The sequence below is a fragment of the Hyaena hyaena genome, unplaced genomic scaffold (genome assembly GCF_003009895.1).
Source record: "Hyaena hyaena isolate Hyena2069 unplaced genomic scaffold, ASM300989v1 scaffold_417, whole genome shotgun sequence".
NCBI lineage: Eukaryota > Metazoa > Chordata > Mammalia > Carnivora > Hyaenidae > Hyaena > Hyaena hyaena.
Window position 1 is genome coordinate 1,582,456 of NW_024081050.1, and position 25,276 is coordinate 1,607,731.

At 40.0% G+C, this 25,276-nt stretch overlaps 1 protein-coding gene across 1 annotated transcript in view; it reads right to left on the reverse strand.

Moving 5' to 3' along the window:
• Positions 1-13,688, reverse strand: part of CUNH12orf42 (chromosome unknown C12orf42 homolog) — a 64,404-nt gene extending 50,716 nt beyond the window's left edge. The window contains 2 exon segments of the mRNA XM_039252489.1: positions 11,633-11,744; positions 13,572-13,688. Coding sequence (XP_039108420.1) covers positions 11,633-11,744; positions 13,572-13,688 — 229 coding nt within the window.
• Between the last annotated feature and the right edge of the window lie 11,588 nt (positions 13,689-25,276).

Genomic DNA, 25,276 nt, shown 5'->3' on the forward strand with positions numbered 1-25,276 from the left:
TGGTTTCGAGGAGGACACTGACTTAATTACACGTAATGAGACCCGCAGGCAAGCCCGCTGAGAGGAGTTTGCTCAGGAAAATGACCACACCAGGAAGACTGCTCTTCTGCGGGAAGGTGAGTATGTCTTACAAGCGGGATGGGAACTAATTTGCGAGCAGGCCCTCACAATGGGCTTGGCAGCCTCCCGCTGGTTCGAGTTAAAAGAATACTGATATACCGGACAAATAGGAAGCTCACCATTTCTGAAATAAAAAAGAACAAACCAGGGACACATGGGTGGCTCAGTGTTTAAGCATCTGACTTCTGCTTAGGTCATGATCTCACGGTTTGTGGGTTCAAGCCCTGAGTGGGGCTCTGTGCTGCCAGCTCTGAGCCTGGAGCCTGCTCTGGATTCTGTGTCTCTGTCTCTCTCTCTGCCCCGCCCCTGCTTGAACTCTCTCTTTCTCTCAAAAATAATTAAACATTTAAAAAAACTTAAAAACAAACAAACCGAATAAGTATACTCCTTTAAAATTTTACTTGATAATGTCCCTAGTAACCTGAATAATTAATCAAGAGTAAGAATTAAAAATAAAAGAGTTAGCAGAAGGTTGAGGGTGAACACAGAAAAAAGAAAGTATATAGATAGGTTTTAAATGATTGTGGTAAATAATATGATTCAAATACATGAGTGGAGCTATATAGTTGAATTAAAATCAATGCATTTATAACTAATTAAGTGAAAGATGTACTTTAGTAAATAGTATTTCAAGTTCTAAATGACATAACTGAAGAGTGGGAAGTTAAGAGGCACTGGGAGTAAGCATGGTTTGCTAACGTCCTTGTTTATGAAGGAAAAGTCAAAATATACCTTTTGCATACATTTTCCATCATAGAAATACAGATCAAAAAATATTTCATAAAAGATTATAGGTAGCCATTATAATAAGACCCTTTTATTATCTGAGTGTTACAGTGGGAAGAAAAGATACAAACATTAAAATCTTCCCTCAAGGGTGCCTGAGTGGTTCAGTCAGTTCAGCAGCCGACTTTGGCTCAGGTCATGATCTCACAGTTTGTGAGTTCGAGCCCAGCATTGGGCTCTGTGCTGACAGCTCAGAGCCTGGAGCTGCTGCAGATTCTGTGTCTCCCTCTCTTTCTGCCCCTCCCCCACTTGCACTCTGTGTGTGTGTGTGTGTGTGTGTGTGTGTGTGTCTCTAAGACAAACGTTTAAAAAAATGTTTTAAATGAAAAATAAATATATAAATCTTCCCCCAGAAGAAAGGATAAATGGATATGCCATTCCTCTCAAGATGGGTGAGACTCCTCTCTGCCTGTTATCCCTTTCACTGAATTATTTTCTGTGAAACCCTTGTAAGTGTGCCAAATATTTCTTGCTGTGACCTACTAATACAACCAGTTATCACTCTTTCTGTGCCCTTAAAACACTAAATTTTCACTTTTTAAAAAAGTTTTTTATTTATTTGCTTTAAGAGAGAGAGAGGCAGAGAGAATCCTAAGCAGGCTCCACACTGTCAGCGTGGAGCCTGGTGCAGGGCTCGAACTCACAAACCATGGGACCATGACCTGAGCTGAAATCAAGAGCTGGACGCTTAGCTGACTGAGCCCCCCAGGCTCTCTAAAATCTTCACTTTTAAAAATTTACACCAGGGATTTAAGTGTAACAGATTACAGTGAATTTATCTTTAGTTTTCAGAAGTTTAATTTCGATGTGTCTTTATGTGAATTTCTTTGAATTTATCTATTTGGGATTCTCACAGCTCCCTGAATGTGTGTGTTTATGTTTTTCACCCAATTTAGGATGTTTCCAGCCATTATTGCTTCAAATTCTTCTTCAGCCTCACTCCCTCCCCCCTTTCTGGGCCTCCAACAATAAACATGTTAGCAGTTTGATCCTTGTTCCACATCTAGAATGTTCTTTTCTTTGCAGTCTGTTTTCTCTCCTCTTTACAGGTTGCATAAATTCTAATGATCCCTCTGAAGACTTTAATTTTTTTTAAAAAAGAGAGATGTGAGGAAATCTTATTAAAAATACGTTTCCCTAGGCATTGCCCTAAAAATTAGTAACGTAATTTTCTCCCCAGAGCACTTCATGTGACTAGGTCCTTCTTATTTTTCAGATCCAGATTTGACTCTCACTTTTACAGGGAGTTGCTCCAAGTTCACTTTTACTGTGTTTTTTTGTACAGTCTGTAATTATGTTGTTTATACATTTTAGTGGCTTCTTTACTGCCTGGTCTCATACAAAGCCAGTTCTAAAATGCCAAAGACCATGTCTTCCTTGCTACTGGTTGGCACAGAGTAGACCCTGGGCAAATATGATTTTGAGTCTAAAGGGAAGAGATAAATCAGCTACCCCATCGATGCACAAAGGGAGACAACGAGCTTGTCTCCCGTATTTTAGTGAGGGCACTAGAGCTGGACCATGAAAAGATGGCGCACGTGCACACAACCTGGAGTTTCTCAGATGGGTAGCCCCTAATGAGGGGGGCCCACCTGTGGCCCCCTCTGCCTAGAGGTCCCAATCAAATAAATTTATGAAACATTAAAAAAAATTTTTTAAAAGAGGGGCACCTGGATGGCTCAGTTGGTTAAGTGTCCAACTTCAGCTCAGGTCAGGATCTTCCGGTCTGCAAGTTCAAGCCCTGCATGGGGCTCTGTGCTGACAGCTGTAGTCTACTTCTGGTTCTGTGTCTCCCTCTCTCTCTGCCCCTCCCCTGGCTTGCTCTCTCTCACTCTGTCGCTCTCAAAAAATAAATAAAACATTGAAAAAAGTTAAAAAAATAAATGCAACTGGTATCTAAAAATTATTGAATATCAACTTAAATCTTAATTTCAATCTATTTTGGAAATATTGAAGACAGTCTATATTCAAAAGACTGAGGCCAGCAGCAGACCTCTCAGGTGACATGATGAGATCACCTTGTGACTGTCAGTGTACCTCATAAAAAAAAAAACTGAAAATTTATGAGACTTCCCTACTAGAAATAATTTTACACTCTCCTTAGATTCAAAAGGCACAACGAAGTCCTTTAAAGCCCCTTTCCCCAATTCTTCCTCTTTTTCTCCCCTTCCCCTTCTTCCTCTTCTTCATTCTTTCTCTCCTCTCATGCTTTCTCCTGTATGAATTGTATCTGTCCCATATCCCCTCCCCAACATTCTGCCCCTCTTCTAGACCCCCCCCCAAAGCCCCTTCACACCAGTGGGCACCACAGGATCCCTGCCCTTTCCTCTTGGCCCCACTTGACACTATCGCTTTTCTTTTTCTCTCGTTCTTGATGCTTGGCTTCCTGCTTCTTTGTTCACCATCTCCTGGTCTGATATGAAGAGCCAAAGACCTAATAGGTGAAGGCAGAATTCTTCTTTGCTGATACATTTGAAGAAGAGACCAAGTGGGCTGAGGCAAAAGAATTCTCCCTCGGGGGGGAGGGTGAAGGTGGAGGGGGCTGTGCAGGAGACAGACTCAGACAACCAGTACAAGGTGCCAAAGTGTCTGTATATGTCCATATATTTTGAGACTTTGCTTTTTCTCACAATCCTGGCCACTCTCTATTCTCCATCTATTTTTCCCCTCTGTGTTGTTTTCCCCTATGAGGTTCCATCAGGGTTTTCTACCTAATGCATGATAACTGCGAGCTGTGGGCTGAAATAGGAAATTGTCTGCCATTTGACCATTTTGAAGAAGGCACAATCCATTAAGAAATGTTCAGACAGAGGTGCCTGGGTGACTCAGTCAGTTAAGCCTCTGACCTCAGCTCAGGTCATGATCTCGCCATTTTGGAGTTTGAGCCCCATGTCAGGCTCTCTGCTGACATCTCAGAACCTGGAGCCTGTTTCAGATTCTGTGTCTTCCTCTCTCTCTCTGTCTTTCCCCCACTCGTGCTCTGTCTCTCTCTCTCTCTCAAAAATGAAAATAAACATTAAAAAAGTTGTTTTGTAAGTAAATGTTCAGACAAAGCCTAGAAATCTATCTACTGGACGAAGGCACCATTAAACAAGGTTTAAAAAAACTAGCTCTAGACAAGGAGGTACCAGTGGTTAGGATCACAGCTGTGGAGAATGGTGGCTCTCAGCATTCTCAGCTCTGCCACACAGTGGCATAAACTCTAGTCACATACTGGACATCCCTGGTCCCGATTTTTGTTTCAGAATATAGAAATAATACCATGACGCTCTCTGAGGATTAAACAAATACTTTAGAAATACTTCAGGGGAAGTGGTAAAACAATGTCTGGTACCACAGTCCCATTCATCGAAACTTAGCTGATGTTCAATAAGGTCTGAATGATCTTATTCCAGAAAACAGGGTGGTTTTGATTTATGAAAGTTAAACAGTCTAAATTAGAGTTGAGACCAGCATACACATCCTTAACCAAGCCCTTATCTAATATCCCTCACCAAGCATTAAATGTCTTTAATTTAGACTTTGCTCTGTAATGTGCTACTTTTCACTCACAGCAAACTATGCAAAGTGTAGGGTCCAAAAGACATCCTGAGTTTTCTCCAAGGCATGGATGTTGGCATACAGGCTTGAACAACGGTTCTGCACCCTGAGAAATTCAGAGGGTCCATCCTTCTTGGTGGGTTGAACTGATGGACCAATGGCCAGCATAGAAAATGCCTCTTAGAAAATGAGAAATTTACTCATAGAAAATGCCTTTTGTTCCCTCAGAGTTCCATAGAATTTAAATGAGCAAGGCGGTTGGAGGAGGCAAGTACAAAAGCCAGGAGGCACCAGTGAGTGGAGGCGACTGTGTTTTATTAATCCATGTGATTAATCCAGCATGCTAAGGAAGACTCTTTACAGAATCAAAATTTGCGTGGTATTGATCCACATGGATTAGAAAACACTGTTGCATTCACTTGCCCGTGCCTCCTCTGCTTTGTGCTTGAGTTGTATTCTTCAGAGTCCAGAGGAACAAAGGAGAAAGAGCATTTATATGAGAACCAGCAGCACAGGCACTTTGACAAATGTCCTTCTCCCCCTCCCCTTCTGCAAAACACTTCCTGAATTTCCCAAGAACTAATCCCTGGATTTGTATTTGCACCGTTTCCCCTCAAAAGCCAAATGACTGGAAATTGCCCCCAAATGCAGATTTCTGTCAACCCATGAAAAGTGGTTTTCACCAAGGGATGGGTGGATGGCAAATCTCACCCCAAGCTCTTTGCAAGAAAGTGGTGAGAACGGCACAGAGCATTTAAGGTTCCAGTGGGAGACACCATTTCCTCACAAGGGTAAGTGACCTGAAAGAGTCCTGTCAGAATCTGGAAGTTTTCTCACAAGTTTTAGTGGAAGAGGAACAAGAGCCTTTCGATATGACAAAGAAAGAGCAAGAGAGCTTCAGGGATACAGAGGAAGTTCTCCGTGCAACACCCAATCAGCTTCATCCGCCTTCAGTCTGCTATAATGTGATTCTGAAAACTGGCAGGAGATAGGTCTGAACAAACTAAGATGTTTTGAGGCCATTTCCTCTCTTACGGGAAGAGCAGAAATGAGTCTTCTCCAGGAAGCCTCTGTCATCTCTAATACAGGGGTCTCCAAATCTGGTGAGACTTTTCCAGATCAAGAATTGTGTTGAGGCTGATATTAGTGCCAACGGAATAGTGGTACAGGGTAGTAATCACAGAAACCTTCCTGAAGCATACTTACGGACATGGAAAGTGCTACATTCTCATTTCCATGGCTTACCAAGTGAAATTGGGTGAGTGCAAGAGAGCAAGATCCCAGCTTGTTTCCCCCATCCCATCCCCCATCTTTCCATGGTTCCCTTACTCTACTGCAAAGACTGAGGCCAGCAGCAGACCTCTCAGGTGACATGTTTGGGATCACCTGGTGACTATCAATCAATGCACCTCATTAAAAAAAAATTGAAAATTTATGAGACTTCCCTATTAGAAATAATTTTACCCTCTCCTTATTTTTCTCGGGGAGCTCTCCCCAGTACCCAGCACAGTTGTTGCCAAAGAGATAGCATTTAATAAATATTTGTTGAATTGTATCCTAGATCTCATTACCAGCCAGCTACCTTGACTTTGGTAAATTCCTAATCTTCCCATTAAATTATAAACTCTTTAAGAACAATCATCCTAATGGATTTATCCATGTGTCCTCCAATACCTAGTAGAGAACTCAAAACACAGCCGGTTTTTAGTAAGTGCAGGGTCACATCTGTGGTGTGAGGCATAATCTGCTTATGTACAGTCTAGTTGTATGGGTCTCAGGCCCACAATTTGTGTTTGTAGATGCATACGTACATGAACGCACTCTCATCTGCATTTATTTCAATGTTGGCATAGGTGTCTGCCTCTGAAAGGAGCAGCTCCAGGGAAAATGAGAAGTGGGAAGCCATAATTTGGCTTGCCATTGACCCTCTCATCAGAAAAATTTTTTAAAATCATTTCTACAACATTTTGCTGACTAACCATCTGGATTCCCATTGGTTGATTGAAAATATTTCAAAATGGAGAACAGATCACCCAGTCTCCTCCTCTTGCTTCCTAGCAGAGAAGACTGATCCAGAGAGGTTAGGAAGTTGTGCAAGGTCACACAGCCTACGATGGAGCCAGGCCTGGATCCCCAACAGTCTCAGTTTCTCCTTAAGCCTCAAGTCTCAATAGCCAACTGGGAAAACTGTTCTGGCCAATGTTCCCAAGACATCCTAGTTATTAGATTAAATAAGCATTGTTAGTGTATTTCTTATTTGTCTCCTCCCTAGTATTTGATGCCAGCTAGCCTCTCCCTCCTTTTTGAAACCCATAGCCTCCTTGAAGTGTCATAACAGTAATGCTAATGATTACTGGGCATGTATGATGGGCCAGGCACTGTTCCACAAACTTTAACTATATTGTGACATTTATCCCACACAAAAAATCTTAGCAATAAACCTTAGAAGTTAAATATATTAGTATCCTCCCATTTTAACTTAGGAAAGTTAAAGAAAAGAGAGGCTAAGAAACTTGCCCAAGATTATACAGCTAGTCATTGGTTAATTTGGAATTCAAACCCAAAAATCTGAATACCAGTTAGGCACTTCAAATTGTCATGCCTCTTGTTGGCTTCTGCTTTTTCCTCACCATTCTAGACCTCACTTTATTAGTTCCCCTCCCATGCATATTTCTTAAATACTATTTCTTTGAGTTCTGATCTCAGCCACCAGATTTTCTTCACTTTCTTAATCAGGTCATCTGCTCCCAAGACTTCCTTATAACCTTCTCATGACTTCATAATGTTTCTCTCGAGTTCAGAGTTTTCTTCTAAGTCACAAGCAAATAAAATATTTATAAATATGCCCATTTGAATGTCTGTGTCTGTTCAGGTCCATTAGACAGAATGGCCTCCTTTGCTAACTTCTGCTCAGCTGATTAGAAAATAGGTTTAGCTTCCTTTTTCTCTTCATGTCACTTGGCTTTGGTTCATTTAAAGCAAAAATAACACACTAATTCCTTCTTGTTATTTAAGTAAATGTGTATGTGTTGCTTTTAACCAAAAGGCTAGGTATGTTACAAGAGGAATGTTTCACCTGTCTGCTGAAGGGAAGATCCTGGTTACTTAGTAGGCCAACTGGAACCCCCCAAACCCCTTATTTAACCATTGTCACCATCCTGGGCCTGGCATCTGACCTCATGATCATAGCCAGGAAAGAAAATTCCAAGGCTAATGCTCTTTTGATTATGTTAGCTGGGGTGACAACCTCAAGTTTCACACCATCCAGGAAAGTAGCCTGAACTCATTCATGGAAAAATGGAAGTTTCCTGCAGTAAGAGAGGCCAGCCTTGGTGTACAAATACTTTCAACATTCTATTTATGTCATATTTTCTAAGGCTCCAATGGCCAAAACAAGTCATTTCACAAGTACAGATTCAAAGAGTGGAGAAATGAACTTTATCTCTTGATAAGAGGGTTGAAAAAAAAAACACCCCACATTTTAAAGAGGCATACATTTGGCGTTGCAATGAATTATTGTAGCCATTTTTGTAATTTTGTGGATTTTTCTTAGTCATGCCATAAGAACAGAAACTTGAAAGATCCAGGGATGTGAGATTAGTGGGATTATTCAAGAAACAGTGGGTTGAGAGGTAGAATCTGGGAGAAGGGTGAATGTGATTGATCTAGATTAATCAAAATGGCAATCTCCAAAATCTCCCAAACTTTGTGACTCCCTTTGTGTCTATGAGGGAAATATGATATTATTCTACTCTTTACTCTCCTCCCTAAAAAGAATCCTCACTCAGTAATTCTCCAAGCTGGTAAGTGACAGCACCATCATCCAGTGGGTTCAAACCAAAGAAATGAGAATCGCTCTGGATCCCTACCTGTCCCTTATCCCCATATCCTAACCATCAGCAGGCTTATTGGTTTTATCCATCTACAACTTATTTCTAACTTCCACCCACCTGCTCCCATCTTTACTGCTATTATGGCCATCTGGTTCCCCTTCATCTTTCACTTGGACTTTTACTGTAGTCTCCTAATTGGTCTCCCTGCTTTTGCACTTGTTCCTTTTATAGTTAATTACCCAAATAACAACATTGTGATCATTTAAAAAAGTAAACCAGAAGATGGTATAGCTCCACCTAAAATCTTCAATGGCCTCCCATTACATTTAGGTTAGTATCCAAAGCTCCTCACTGTGACCTAAAAGGCTCTTCACAGTCTGCACCCTGCTGGCCTCTTAACTTCAATTTATGCAACTCTTTTCTTTATTAACTATATTCTAGCCACACTGATCTCTTTTTCTTTTCCCCAAACACATGAAATACACAAATGTTGGACAGAATGTAAGCTCTTCATAGACAGCTTTTCCGACCTCCACATTTTAAATACCCCCAGCCCTCTGCCATCCCAGTTGTTCTGATCCATTAATCCATTTTTCTTGTCTTTTTCTTATTTTTTTTTTTTACATTTTTGGTATACAAACTTTTTTCAAGTGCATTTTATTGAGGCATGATTTATGTAGAGTAAACCTCATTCTTTTTAGGTCCAGGTATACGAGTTTCATCAAACACATACAGATTTGTAACCATTTTCACAATTATGTATATGGCATTCTAGAAAGGGCAAAACTATAGGATCATTAAATAAATCAGTGGTTGTCTCAGACTGGGGTAGAGGAGAAGGTGATTATGAAAGGGATGAAACAACTCATCCATCTTGCTTATTTGTTTGTTTACTTAGTAATTGCTGCCTTTCTCAACAGGACAGAAACCATGTATGTCTTCTTCACTCTGTGTCTCCAGAAGCTAGCATGGAGCCAGTCACCAAATAAGTACTCAATCTTCCTTTGTTGGATGGCTTAATGAATACATTACCCTCCCCAACTTGGCCCTCTCCCTCAGTCTTCATCTGTAATCCATGATCACGTCCTATGGACGTTACTTTTTAAGTGTAGTTACTCCCTTTCCTCTACCCCCGCCCCCCGCTGTGTTTTTACTCTTAATTGTTTTTCACTTTGATGATTGTAATAACCTCAAAAGTGGGACTCCTGGCTGCAAGCCTGCACCCTCAATCACTGCCTATGCCTGCTGCTAGGTACAATTGAATTACATCACTCCTTTGTTTCAAAAAGAAAAAAGTAATGGGACCCCATTGCCTAGCAACCAAACCAAACTAGCTTGACTCTACCCTGCTCCCAGGTGCCTAACACTAACTGCCCTCCTTGCTACTTACAGGGCTCTGCTCCTATCTAGGTATCACTCCCAGAGCCAAATGCTGCTGCTCATCAGTCGTGCTTACAGCCAAGTAAGCCCTGAATCTCTGCAGAGTCCCTGCTGTCTTCATATCGCAGCTCATCAGTGCCCCTTCAATCCCAATATGCCTGAAGACTTCATGTCCCCAAATTTAAGACAAATATCAACACGTCAAGGAATTTAGAGCTTTCAGAGCAAGCCACATAATTGTTAACCATGACGTTTCTCAAAAATATGGTTCTGCATCAAAACCATCTAATTCTAGTATACTGACTCTTGAAGCCACACATTTTTCAGAGACTGATAGTGGTAATTATTTTCCATTCTTTCATTGTATTTTGAAAAGAATTAAGAGGTTGGAATTGAATTACATTAGTTGGCTGGCACTAAGCCTAAATTACTCTTTCTATAAAACTAACAAAAGTGGGTTGGGTCAAAAATCTAAATAATTTTTATTTTATTTTATTTTTATCATTTTTAATACATACCATCAAGGCTGTAAAATATGAAATCCTAATTATTTCATTGGGGTTGGGGGGGACAATGAAGGGGAATCACTAGTGTCTGTTAAGGAGACTGGCTAAATTAAAGTATATTCTTAAAATACGTTACTCTGAAATTGTAATAAAAAAGAAACAGTAAACTCTCAATGTAGTGCAGGGGGTAGAGCCCCCAAGTTATTATGTTAAGTGAAAACAGCAAAGTCCAGAATGCTGCTTCTTACCTGCACACTTGTATTTGCTCACATGCACACATTTATTTGCTTAGAGAAAATGTGGAAGGATTCCCAAGAAACCAGGAAAAATGGCTTCCTGTGGGGGAAGGGAAGTAAGGCAGACTGGAGCAAGGGTGGGAACAAGACTTTCCATTGTATGCCTCTTTATATTTGGGGTTTTGAACCATGTGAATATATTTCTGCCTTCCACTCAGTTTCTGAACATTTTGTAAAAAACAAAAAAAAAAAAGTTTGAGTGGGCATCACAATGTGATTCTCAACAAATCCCATTAAAATTGCATTACTCCAGATCTTTGAAACTATCATTAAATAAACAAAACCTTTCGAATAATCCTGATATCTACACATAAGCAGCAAACTTGTTGCTATATAAATACAAGTAAATAAATAAGTACATTCTAAAATGAAACATTATCCAAATGAGAGTATAACATTTATCTGCTTTATCAATTGCCCTAAAAACTTATTTTCTCTTAGGTAGGAAATTGGACATGTAAATTCATTTATCTTTTCAGGTCAGCAAAATGGTCCAAAGGTGTCATAATACTTCAAGTGACAGCATTATACAGAATATAATTAATGCAAGCATATCTCATTTGGCTTGACACAAAGTGATACCTTTTGCTTGTCTTGTATCAATTTTTTTAGGGAGACTATGGCTCCCACTCTACTCTTCACCCCCCCCCACACACACACACATGTATTTTGTTTAATTAATGTAGCTGTCAGGGTTAAATGCCAAGGTACCAAAAATTGACTGGTTTGCTTTATTTTCCCACAAACATTGATTTTTCCAGAAAGGAATATGAATCTCAAGTCTGGCCAAGCAGAATCATTGGATAGGAGGTGGGGGTTGTTAAAAATACAGAGCAAAAGAAGGTTTCTCTGCTTTTGAAATTAGAAGCTCTAATGATTATATAAGCCTGTAGATGCCAGGACCCATTATTGCTATCCATTCTGAAAATAAACCCAAAATGAGAATTATATCAAATGGAGATTTTAAAAAAGAAGAAAGAAAATTATGACAATATCAATCAATGAACAGTGGATCTAGCTGTGCTTTGAGCCAGTCTGTCCCATGGATTTACCAACTTTATAAGCCAATGAATTCTTTATTGTTGCTATTTTGAAACATATTTCAAATGCTCTTCAACAAAGTCTTTATGATTTTATTTGCACGTATTTTTGGGATTGTTTCTTAATTTACCTGGAAAATGCAGAAAACATAAACTTCTAAGTTTAAGAGATTCAAAGAAATTCTTCATGAAATCAGTGAATCTGGAGCAAGGTAAGGCAGTTCTTTCATGAGAAGTGCTGGGCTATCAGGTAGAGGGGGGAATATACAAAATAAAATTAGGTCTCTGGCTTCTAAAATAATCCATGTCATATGCCATTCTTACTTCTATAAATAAGTGATATTTTAAAACTTCTTTTGCTTCTTTATTCTTTAAATAAAATAATCCTGAAAGCAACTGCAATGAACTTCAATTACCTATACACGCACATCCTTCCCATATATTTTTTTCAAGTAGCTAATTAATTTATTTATCTGCTCATTCCACAAATTTTTACTGAGTTAGACTACATACTAGACATTTTTCTAGAAGGGGATGTAATACATGAAGTCTATATCCTTGTGAAATTAACATTCTAATGGAGATGACATAAAAATAAATAAATACATCTATAATATATCTGGTGGCAATTTTTTTATTGCTAATAAGAAAAACAAGACAAGGTAAGGGGAATGGAAAAATGTTAAGGATACTGTACTAGTTTATATACAAAAATAAGAGGTGCTTTCTCAGATAAGGTGACTTTAAAGCAAAAATTTGAAAGCAGAAATGGGATAGCCATGTGATTTCTTGATGAGGGTAATTCCAAGTACAGTCAGTGGGGACACAGGGCATAGGGAAGGAAGACAGAAGATTAAAGCAAAGGGAGGTTTCAGGTTGGGCTTTGTCATTTTGAAATAATAAAATAAAAAATAAAAAGAGAAAATAAAGAGGAGAAAGGTATCAGATAATTAATATGAATAAGGTCATAAATTAGGACAGTCTGATTCCATTTTAAATAAAACAACTCAGCAAACATGTAATCAGTACCAACTGCCTATTAATGTTTGTGTGTGAGATTGATTGCTTGGATATGATAGGATATTATTGTTTGGATGGTAAATGTTTAAGGTGGTGTTAACCCAATGGATCTATGAGACCAGACCAAGACCACTCTTGCATGAGGAATAGGATCTTACCTGAAGGGTGAAGTTTTTACCCCACAGCCATACTATCACAAGCCAGAGCCTTTAAGCCAAGAGAGAGGATCTTAGGAAGGAAGAAGTAGGAACTCTCCCTTGGCCATGACTACAAACCAAGGAGCAGGGCAGACCTGCAGGGATTAAACTTAAGAGGACACATTATCTGTTAAAAATTGGGAAGAGAGGGGTGCCTGGGTGACTTAGTTGGTTAAGCGTCCGACTTTGGCTCAGATCATGATCTCACGGTTGTGGTTTCAAGCCCCGTGTCGGGCTCTGTGCTGACAGCCAGCTCAGAGCCTGGAGCCTGCTTCCAATTCTGTGTCTCCCTCTCTCTCTGACCCTCCCCTGCTCACGCTGTCTCTCTTTCTCTCCTAGAAATTAAAAAAAAAAAAAACATTAAAAAAAAATTGGGAAGAGAGCCAGGAACCAAGTGCCCCAGGCCAGCTGCCCCAGCGACAGGGTGAGAGATTAAGTGAGGCAGGGTTAGAAACCTATAGCTTATAAATTTCTTCTGCTTCCAGCATCTTTTCTAGCAGTATTTCTTCCATCTTAAGTCAAGTCTTTTTGAAAATCATCTTACATGAGCTAAGATCAATGAAAGGGAGGGGTTTTCTACAGTTGTAAAGGGGGGGACAGATAGCTCCGGGGTGAAGTAAGAGCCTATAGAAAACATGAAATGAGAAGGAAGTTGACTGGGTGAGCACCTCTGACTACCTGAGAGCATCTGTCCATGGACAAACCTTGGAGCTAAGTGTTCAGAGTGGAGACTGCCAAAGAGTGAAGGTCAGTGTGAAAACCTTGGCTCCACTCTTCTCCACCCGAGGGAGCTGCGACAACTTACCCTCCCCACTCTTCTATTTCTACCTTTGCAAAATGGTACTAATATTACCCCGCAAAAACCATCATCTGCGTTTTGCTGATGAAAACTTAACTTGCCAAATCTGTGTAAGTAGTCAGCGCTGAAGACAGGTCTCAAATCTACTCTTTCCCGCTTTCCAGTCTGCATTCTTCACCCCACACTAAAGTGCTTCCCCATCTTATTGGCACAACCAGCAATTTGGACATCCAAACCAAAACCTGGAAGGTCACTCTGGCCTTCCCCTACCTCCTTGACCCCCAGATCCACTCATAACTGAATCCTGTCGACCGTACCCTCTCAATGTCCTCAGACCCATCCCCCTACAGTCCTGTCTTAGCTTCTCCACCCATTCCCCGCCTGCGGTTCACCTCAGTGGAATTCCCTTTTCACCTTCCCTTTCTACAACCCAACATAATAAATACAATAACAAACACAGCACGCATCTTCTTAACTGTTCAATGGCTTCCCATCAACCAATTGGTGGTTCTCTAACTTTATTGTGTAAAAAAGTTACCTGGAGAACATATTAATGCAGATTTTGATGAGGGGTGCCTGGGTAGCTCAGTTGGTTAAGCCTCTGACTCTTGATCTTGGCTCAGGTCATGATCTCACAGTTTGTGAGATCAAGCCCTGAATCAGGCTCTATGCTAACAGCTCAGGGCCTGCTTGGGATATTCTCTCTCTCTCTCTCTCTCTCTCTCTCTCAAAATAATTAGATAAACTTAAAAAATAAATAAAATGCAGATTTTGATTCAAAAAGTTGAGGGAGGTACCCAGGAATGTGCACAGTTAACAGGTGTCACACAGGTGATTGATACAAGTAATATGCAGATTCTTCTTACTCAAAGTGTGTCCATGGACCAGAATTATTAACACCATCTGGGAGCTTGTTAGAGATGGAGATTCTGGGGCCGGGCCTTAGACCTACTGAATCAGAAGCTTGGGGTGCCTGGGTGGCTTAGTTGGTTAAGCGTCCGACTTTCACTTAGGTCATGATCTCACGGTTCGTGGGTTCGAGCCCCACGTCAGGCTCTGTGCTGACTGCCAGCTCAGAGCCTGGAGCCTGTTTCAGTCTGTGACTCCCTCTCTCTCTGACCCTTCCCTGCTCACGCTGTCTCTCTCTCTGTCTCCTAGAAATAAATAAACATTTAAAAAAAAAAAAAAAGAAGCTGAATTGTAACAAAGTTCCCAGCTGATTTGTATGCATGGTTTTTTATGTTTTAATATATTTTTTTTTATTTTTGAGAGAGAGAGGAGGAGAGAGAGACGGGGACAGAGAATCCAAAGCAGGCTCCATGCTGACAGCAGAGATCCTGATGTGGGACTTGAACCCACGGACCTTGAGATCACGACCTGAGCTGAAGTCAGACACTCAACCAAGTGAGCCACCTAGGCACCCCTGATTTGTATGCATGTTAAAAAAGTAGACTACACTTTGATCTAAAGAATAAAATATAAAAATCTTTTCCATGATATAAGAGGTTGGTCATGACCAGGATTCTTACTGTGATCTAAGTTTGACAAACTGAGGAAACTGAGGCACCAAAAGCAGCTGTCTTCTTCATGTTGGTCACCCCAGTGCCGAGGACACTCCCTGCTACATAAAACATGCTGAAGTGTGTATCAATAAAGTGAACTACATTAATACATATTTCAAAACATATTTGAAGTACAGTATTACAGTCATATTGTATCTTCATCAAGGTATGATTTAACTGGAGTGGAAAAGAATGGATGGAGAAAAGATGATCAATGTCATGAGCCAGATACATTTTACTCTTTAAAACACTGAACATGTCGTCATTGGGCAGGGGAAGGGGGTACTTGAGCCGTCTCTGAAGTCCTTGCTGTTCGCAGTTGATTTACTGCCTGAAGTCAAATCCATGCTCTATATATTAAAGCACAACCCCCACTTTTTTGTGTTGTTTTTTTTTTTTTTGTTTGCTTAAGAAGAGCAAACTTTCACCACAAAGATACAAGAACAGTCAATATTGATCTTCTTGACGGATGGTGCACCTCACGCCACAGGCCACTCAAGCATCTGCTCATTACCACACAGCTCTCTGCTTTGTGGGGGAAATAACGCCAAGTGGCCTCCTGTGCTATTGGCCACAGATTGCAAATATTTAAAAGAAATAAATTTCTCTGATGGAAAAGCACCTTTCATTGTTCTCCAACCCCCTCTCCTCCCAAGTCATGTTGATTTTGGGGCTGTGCATACTGCCAGCACCTGTACTGTTCAATTGTTTGCTTGCCAACATCACTGTGGTTTTCTTGCTTGGGTTTAGGAACCATTCTAAGTACAGTAGCCAATGACAGTGTATGTTCTTCCTCTCTCGGCAAAATCTATAGAGGAAACATCAGCTTCAGGACACCTAGCAGCAACTATAATCAGAAGTCATGGGAAGCAAGAAACAGAAATTGGAGCTTCTCTGAGTACTTATCCCCATATGATAATGAAAATGGACCACTGGTGCAGTCCAGAAAGAAAGGTTTGGATTTTCTCAATAGCATTAGTATTTGGCAGGGAGTTCTTAAACTTGATTTTGGGAAATCCAGAACCTTTCTTTAACTGAACATGAAGACCCACAATAAGAAATAAGGGCAAGATTTCAGCAAGAGGAAATTTGAATTGTGATTAAAAATACCCACTTAGAATATTACCCCAGGGGTCTAAACATAAATATAGAATAATAGAATTATTTCTTCATTACCCACCATTTGGTGAAGTAGGATCATGTCCTGGGTGGTCTTGTTCACTGCTCTTAATCTCTTCCCACTGAGTATTAGAGTAAAACGAGCTGTAGCCAGTCATTGTGACTGGTCAATATCAATGACAAACTGAGCTTTAGCCCATTCTCTAACTCAAAGCTGACTTCTCATTCAATGAGAGGGTTACAGTCTCCATTACCACCACCACTGGAGAAGGTATTTATTACTTCTTAGACTCTACATACTTTTATTCTACTTCCAGGAACAAGTATTTAGGCATCCATGTGACTCCAAATCTTTTTTTTTTTTAAGTGTATTTCTTTATTTTGAGAGACAGAGAGAGCAAGCGGAGGCAGAGAGAGAGGGAGAAAGAGATAATCCCAGTCCAATGCAGGGCTTGAACTCACAAACTGTGAGATCATGACCTGAGTCAAAACCAAGAGTGGGATGCTGAACCAATTGAGCAATCTGACTGAGCCACCCAGGCACCCCTACCTGACTCCAGATCTTGATCCATATGGTTTACGCTGAATGCTTCCCCCCAGACTTCAGGGATAAAGCAAATGCCCATATCTGAGCACAACAGCACAATGCATTCTGTTGGCTGCAGGGATTGAAATTCAGAACCAATGGGATATCATTGAGGTTTTGTCAAGACTTCCAGGATCAAGGTATGATAATGAGACACTACAGAGTCTAGGGTTGCCGCAACCACCTTACCAACAAGGCAAGTACAAGTTGGATTTGAATTGCTTTTTGCAATTCAGCTTGAGTTGGGTGAGTTGCACTCTATTGACTGTTCTGCCTGGTGCCCAGGGACCTGTTTGTGATATGAGGATTTGAAAATGCAGTCTGTGGTCATGGAATGGTTTATTTCACTCTGGGGGGAACAGTTCTGTTAAAGATGGTACTGATACTGATAAGGATGATGCCTTCTTTGCCTTAGTTGACATCATTCTCCACTTATGTGGGCCCAAAAACCCTAGGTAGTTTCCTGAGCCCCCAAATGAGAAACGATGATATTTGCTCCAAACCCTTACAACTAAAGTAAAGGGGTATTTTGCTGTTGTCAATATATGGACTGAACCATGGATTATGGAGCTAAAACCAGCCTCTCTGTGTGCAGTGAGGTAGTGAAGACCTTCATGGAATTGCATAACAAATGTTTTGAATCATATGAAAATCATTAAGCCACTTTTAGTTTCTTGTGAGACCTCCACAAATTACAGAAATGTCCAGAGGAAACATGAAAATACCATTGTATAAATTTAAATTTAAAATTACATTCAGATTTACACAAAACAAATTTGTATGAAGAGTTAAATATTTTTAGAAAAATTGTCTGCAAAAATCAGACTCTAGATGCACTAAAATTTGTATCTCAAAATAATTTCTCATAAATGTGTCTCAATGTGGTCACCATCTTTAAAAATATTCTTAACAGCTTGAGTAACAGTTGCATCAGCAGAAAAATTCTTCTGAGAATTAAAAATTATAAAAAATTATTTGCAATCTTAGCTATCCATTGATATTTAATAGTAAGGCACTAAAAGGCTGACTGCAAACTCTAGGTTCACCTGTTGCCTACTGGGCTTCACTGTTGCATCATAAGCAATGAGCTTGACTTTCCCATGACAGATCCCTCAATGTCAGGACTTGAAGGGCTTTTCTTTGGTTTCTCCACAGAAGAATGCTCCAAATACCAGCCCAGGAAATATTTATCTGGCTGAGTGAATTCTGGGACTAGAACAGGAAAAGGGGCCTGAAGGTCTCACAGGCTACTACCTAAAATTTCAAGAAACGCCTATTTGGAGAGTTTACCTCATCTCTGAGCCCACTGTGCCTGGGTTGAGAGCCACTCTAGCTCAATTTTGCCAGGGAATAAATCCTTGTCTGATGCTACAGGGTGAGCAAAATGGAGTTCTGGATCCAGACTATCACCAGCCCCTTATTTTAAGCCCTGTGCCCCTTTCCTACTTTAGAAGCTGTATGAAACTTTCAAGTCCCAGGTTTCTTGGTGATAGAATGAATTGATTCACTTCTCCTTGTAGGACCCCCATGTAGACTTGTGTTGGGAATCACTCCATTCTGTTAGGTCAGTGACCTCATTTTAGCCAACTTTACAGCTTTCAAAAGAATTGTTCAAATTGTTCACTGGATGTTATTTCCTCTCTTTGTCTTTATTTTTCTTTCTAGTGTGAATTCATTTTGTTTTAAAGCAGTGCTTCCCAACCATTTTCAAAATCACATAAGACAAAAAGTGTATGGCATTTGTAGGGAACACTGGGGTAAATGGATAAGACTATTCAAGGCCAAGGCCAGCTGGTCTGACTTTACTTGCTATCCCAGTCCTCATAACACTGTCGAGAGGACTAAATAGATTAATATCTCTGCCCACCTGTGACCCACTTGCAGCATACCATTTGAGAGGCTTTGTTCTGTTGTCAGTTCTGTGGCATTTGGAGAGAGGGAGAGGAGATAAATAGATGCGGTCAGTCTACCATGTTTAACCAGCCACCCGTCACTGCTCACTCTCCTATACCATCCAGGTCAGATATTTTCCCCCCCTGTGGTCATCCATTTTATGGACCTGGAGTATCCATCCAACTGTCCCAAATGGCATCTTCCTGATACTTCCTGCCAGGAACACCGGAGGCGCCTATTGTTACTATCCCTGGAAGTAGTAAAGGCAATGCTTCTTACCCCAGTGCCTCCATCCAAGGCAAATACGTAGCTCCATGATAACTCTTAAGGCATAGGAGCCTGAACTCCAGACACATCCAATCCAGTCTGGTCCCTGGTAACTAAAGAAAGAGGGCCTCTATCCTAACCAATGAAATAGAACTTCAATGAAGACAAAGGAAATAAACTAAAAGAAGCTAACATACCATTTGGTGGGACAATACAACATGGTACTCAAGATCATGGGATTTGGAATTAATGTTACCTGTGTGGGAATCCTGCGTCCTCCATTTACTGGATATGTGATCCTAGGAAAATTATTCTATCTTTCTAAGTTTCAATATGAAAATGAGTGGGAAGAAAATATTAATGAGGGGCTGAAAGGAAAAGCATAATACTCACAAATAAGAAAAGATAGGGTCTTGGAAAAAATATTATTAAAAAGAGAATGAAAGATATCAAGGCTACAATCTACAAACACGCTGATACTTAGGCCCCCACCATCCACAGAGAAGCAGGATATAGCAAGAGATATACTATGTATAAAAAAATAGGACATATGTATAAATATATGTATGGGATGTGTATGTGTGTATATATACATACATTTGTCAATAGCATCTGACAAATGTGTATATGTATAGCAGTTCTAGGAATTAACTTCACGATACTGTTTTACAGGAAAAGAACAAAGTTACCATCTCCACTTAGTTACTAATTAGCCCTTCAAATAGGGTCAGGCATCCTTACCTTCTTTTTACAAGACCATAAATAAAAATACAGCTGATCTCTCATTTTATCCTCAGATGCCAGCCCATACACCAGTCTACGTAGCAAAAAGGGCTCAATGTAAATATTTACTTCTAAAACATGGAGGGATATATGTTTATGTGTTTAAGGCCAGTCCATCACACACTGATAACCATGTGCCCTAACATTTAAAAAAAAATTACTAAAGCAAAAGAAAATAAATAAAAGGTCAAAACCTCCTTGACAGCTATGGGTACATATGTTATTAAACCTAAAGGTGTCACGTCTCAAGGAAACATAAACTGAAGTTCCTTTCAGGTTCTCCTTAGTGTTAGGGTTTTAGATTGTACTTGGACAAAGGAATCATAATTTAATTATCCAAAGATTTATTACAAAACACTTTGCTCACACTGGATATTTTGATGTGTAAACATCAGAGTATTACACTCCTTCTATCCCAGGCTTCACATTTCAGATTTCATTAGCCAATAAAGCCAGGTTTATTTATAATAAAGTTAAGCCCTTCAAACCACTGACCATGGAAACCAGATTTTGAAATAATTCAGATTTGTGTTTCTGTTCTTTCTAATTAAGGGTAATATCGGGAAGCACAGACAGTGGGTAGCATTGTTCGAGCACCATGGATTTAAGCAAGAAAATCTGATTATCAGCTCATGTCAGAAGCCAAGCGATAATGCAGCTTAGCATTCGTTTGGGCTTTTTCTTTGGCCAAAAGATAATTACCGTTCGTGAGGCCTTACGTAAGTGTATCTAATATCTAAGGCCCTAAAATTTATGAATAGCAAAGACACACAATAGGCAAAGAAGAATTACTGTATTTATTATTTCTATGGCTTGTTCCACCATGATAATTTCATTATCTAGCAAAGTCAAACCTCTAAAATCAAAGTATAATTTCTTAAAGGACAAGAGTTAAATATGCTGGCAAGGTTTTCTGCCCAATTTCCTATGGTGAAAGTTATTTCTAACAAATAAGAAGTAGACTAGCCAGAATTCTAATAGGAAATGTACCAAAGAGGATTCAGAGTTACCTATTGAGGTCACTGCATAAACAGATGTTAAGCTTCTGCAGTGAGATATTTTTTTCTTTCGTAAAGTGTTATTTCTTAATCCTGTGCTTTTGAAAATAAATACAATGCTTGTTACCAAACAATACCAAAACTCTGAAGATTGAAAAGTGCTTCTTGGCAAAACTGATGGTGTCAGAGTGAGCATTGCTATAATACAAGCAAGCAACCTGAGTATATATTGCCCAGAATAAATTTGGGGAACTCAGAGGAAAAAGGTTATTTGAAATAGAGGTTAGAGGTTTGATATACAAACCCACATTTAATGAGGAGGATGAAAAGGAAATCAAGTTGTAAAATTTCTAAAATAAGAATTGAGATCCTCCAAAACATAAAGTCATCCATTTTTAGAAGAAAAAGGGTAGCATGATTGTCCTTAACTATAGATTTTTATTTTTTTTAGGAATAGCTTTTATTATTGATCTACTACTCATTATAAACCAGTAGTAACAAACACTTTACTGAGCATGTGGTACAGACCAGGCATTGCTTTAAATACTTCCGACATGTGGTTCATCAGATCCTCATGGTAACCCAATGAAATCAGTATTTTCCTCTCCTCATTTCACAGAGGAGAAAAATGAATCACACAGAGATTCAATAACTGCCCAAAAGGCCCCCACTATTCCAAACACACACATACAAATATATAACACAAAATCTCAGTTTGATTCATCTTCATAATCAGATTTGGTTTAGATATTAAACTTCTAAACTTTAGCTCAAATAATTTTTCCCCTGGGGCTTCCAGAATTTATTCTGTGTAGTTTATATTCAGGCTACTTGTATTACAGCAGTGCTTGCTCTGACACCATCCTGAAGCAAAAGGTTCATTAGGACTGGTCAGGGTCGTTCCACTGGTGGCTCAGGCATTAGCAGTGAGCTTTCCAATCCTGGGCAGATCGCCAAGCTCTCTGTTAAACAGAAGTCAAATGGGAACAACGGAAGTACAAGAAAGGGTGATACAGAACTTGATGGAAGAAGACAAAGATCAGTACAGGCATGGCAGCCTTACACTCCTGCTGCCAAACTCACAGATTCACCAGTGAGGATCATTGGTACTTCAGGCCAAGTCCACCCTGTGCTTCTCTTCCTATCTTCTATGTTTGCTTTGATCACTTTTTGATTGATTCCCCACACCTTAACTTAACTCTTGCATTTTTCTTATTTTTTCTTTTTGCCTTACACTCTGGAAGATGTCTTGCAACTTCTTCTTTCAATTAGTCTTCTGTTAAATTAGTTACATTTAGCCAGCACATATTTGATTCCATGAGTTCTTTCTATTTGCTTGGTGCTTCTTTTTCAAGGGCAGAGCCATTCTTATTTTATGTATTTTCTCAGAATTCTCCAGAAGGCACCAATTAGATATCTTCTAAAGTGAAAAGTTTCTTCTGGCTTCTGAATTATGTCTGCTTCTGAAAACGCCAATTTCCCTACAGAGTCTTCTTAGTCCTTTTTGTGCAATTGGTTTTCCTTCAATTCTGGTAGTTCTTGGTACAGGCATACCTCATTTTATAGCGGTTTGCTTTATTATACTTCACAGATATTACATTTTTTTACAAATTGAAGTTTTGTGGAAACCCTGCATAGAGCAAGTCTATTGGCACCAGTTTTCCAACAGCATTTGCTTACTTCTTGTGTCTGTGTCACATTTTGGCAAGTCTCACAATATTTCAAACTTTTTAATTATTTTTATGTTTGTTATCATGATCCACAGATCAGTAATCAGTTGATGATCACAACTCGCTGAAAGCTCAGATGATAGTTAGCATTTTTCGGCAATAAAGTATTAATTAAGGTGTAAACACTGGGTTTCCTTTTTCAGACAATGCTATCGCACACTTAACAGAGTATAGTATAGTGTAAACATAAGTTTTATATGCACTGGAAACCAAAAAAAATTCATTTGAATCACTTTATTGTTATACTCACTTTATTGCAGTGGTCTGGGACCACGCCCACAGTATCTGCAAGGTATGCCTGTATTATGAATAAAAGCCTAGTGGATGAGTTTCCTTTCTGTTTGTGCAGGTGTGCTTCTCTTATTAGAGAATTCAGGTCTTCTTCCCATGGCCATGAGCTTGGTAGAAGTAGCCAAGACATGTGAACTGACTGGCTTCACCACTGGGTGGCTGGGCTGGTTGGGGATCCTCCAAACACCAGAATGAGAGGGCTTCATTTTCTTAAAGTTTATTTATTTTTGAGAGATAGAGAGAGGAAAGGAGAGAGCAAATGGGGAGGGGCCAAGACAGAGGATCAGAAGTGGGTGCTGTGTTGATAGCAGAGAGCCTGATGTGGGACTTGAACCATGAACCATAAGATCATGACCTGAGGGGCGCCTGGGTGGCTTAGTCGGTTAGGCGTCCGACTTTCGCTTAGGTCATGATCTCGCGGTTCGTGGGTTCGAGCCCCGCGTCGGGCTCTGTGCTGACTGCCAGCTCAGAGCCTGGAGACTGTTTCAGTCTGTGACTCCCTCTCTCTCTCTCTCTGACCCTCCCCTGCTCGCGCTGTCTCTCCCTCTCTCTCTCCTAGAAATAAATAAAAACCTTAAAAAAAAAAAAAAAAAAGATCATGACCTGAGCCGAAGTCAGTCACTTACCCAACTGAGCCACTCAGGTGCTCCAAGAGGGCTACATTCTAAGACACCAGTTTCTATATGAAGAGCCCAGGTCTTTCTCCATTAAGCCTCTCAGGTGTTTTGTTTTGTTTTTTAGAAAAATATGCTTCAGTTTCATACTGGAGAGAAGGCTCTGCCTGGAAATCACTTCTGCCTTCTCATCAATCTCTACAGGTCCAGTGACTTACTTGACTGAGGAGTTTGGAGGAAAGAACTGAGCATGGTTGACTCAGTTCACTCTCCTTTGTCTTTGGAGTCTACAGAAAACAGTTGGCTCTGGTCTGCTTTTAGTCATGAGTTAAGCTTACCCAGAAAGCACCTGTTGTCTCCCACCCTTCAGGGGAGTTCTGCCATTTCCAAGTGCTACCATCTTGGTTCAAGCAAAACTGCCATTCTGGGAGTCAGAATAGAAAGCCCATCTTGGCCACACACCTAAATCACACTCCTAACCTATTTGATATTTCGACCTCTGTTAGCCAGCTTCTCTGTCTCTTACTGGTTCAAAATTATGCAAAGAAAAAATGAGAGTTACATATTGATCCCTTGTAAATGAGACCTCAATGTAAACATTTGTCTGGCTTGTGGGGTTGGGGGGAGGAGGGTTGTTTTGTTTTCTGTTCTATTCAGGACCAAACCAATTCTTTGGTATGTCAGGAGGCAGCACCCAGCAGAAATTGAAGAAACAGACCCTCCATCATCCCCTCAATGCTTGGCAAATATCTTTGTTCCTCAACCTATAGAAATGCCTTCATGCTGTTTTCCAAACTCATCTGTCTAGATCCACAGAGATGCTATGAACCCCTCATGTTCTTTCTGCAATTTGAAAATATAAAGGTTCTCCCTGATACACTCCCTAGAGCCATTGTGGGGAATTAAGCACTTAGTGATTTCGCTAGATCTTCCTTTTGGTCTGTGCACTGTCCCCCTTCCAATAAGCCTTGCTGCCACTGTTTAAACTTAAGATAAGCATCAGAAGCGGTTTTCTCCACAATCTTACATATTTAAAGCCTTAGAGGCAAGAAATGTAACTGTTGTTTGGGACAGCGCCTCCCCTTAATATTGCTATTCCATTTATGAGAAATAAAGTGGTATCACTAACTTACATCTATTTTTTAAATTATAAAAGTAATGAGTGCTCACTCTAAAAATCTGAAACTGTATAGATGAGTATGCCATTCCCACTACTCTCAGAGGTAACTAAAATTACAAAAACATTCTTGGGTTACTTCTGGAAAGTTTTGATGCATACAGAGTGCCATTATACACATACTTTTTTTTTTTTTACGCAAATGAGAGCGCAATGTAGCCCAGATAAAGCTGTTTCCTTGTGGTCCATCCATTTCAGCATGGGTGCCACATTCAAAAGAAAGCAAACCCAGGCCCTATATCCAAAAACTAGCAGGAAAGCAAGTAAAATCTGCACATGAATAATTATAAAAAGTAAGTAAATGAAAGAAGTATTGCCTTGCATGGCAAAAGCAATGTGTTCTGAAATTGTGTCTATGTCTTCCCCTTTCTCCCTAAGTTCCTGCTCTTCACAGCATGATAATAATTTTCTCTCTCTTTCTCTCCCCACCCTTTCTCTCTCCCTCCTTCCCACCCACCCCCTCTCCCTGCCTTTTCCCCTCTCTCATACCCTCTGTCCTCCCTACTCAAAAAAAGAAAAATCCTCCTCAAAATTCAATCCATGCTGGTTTTACTTTTTCTCCATTTCCTCCTTCCTCTCCTGAATATACTTTCATCCCTTTGTAGCTTTAGCTCATTCCAAAATCACTAGTCTTCCTAGGATTCTTTCAGTTCTTCTCTAGAGCCGATACTGTATTAACCCAGTGAAAAGTTGGACATGGCTAGTGGGTCCAAGCAACAAAGGCACTTTTCTCTTCCAA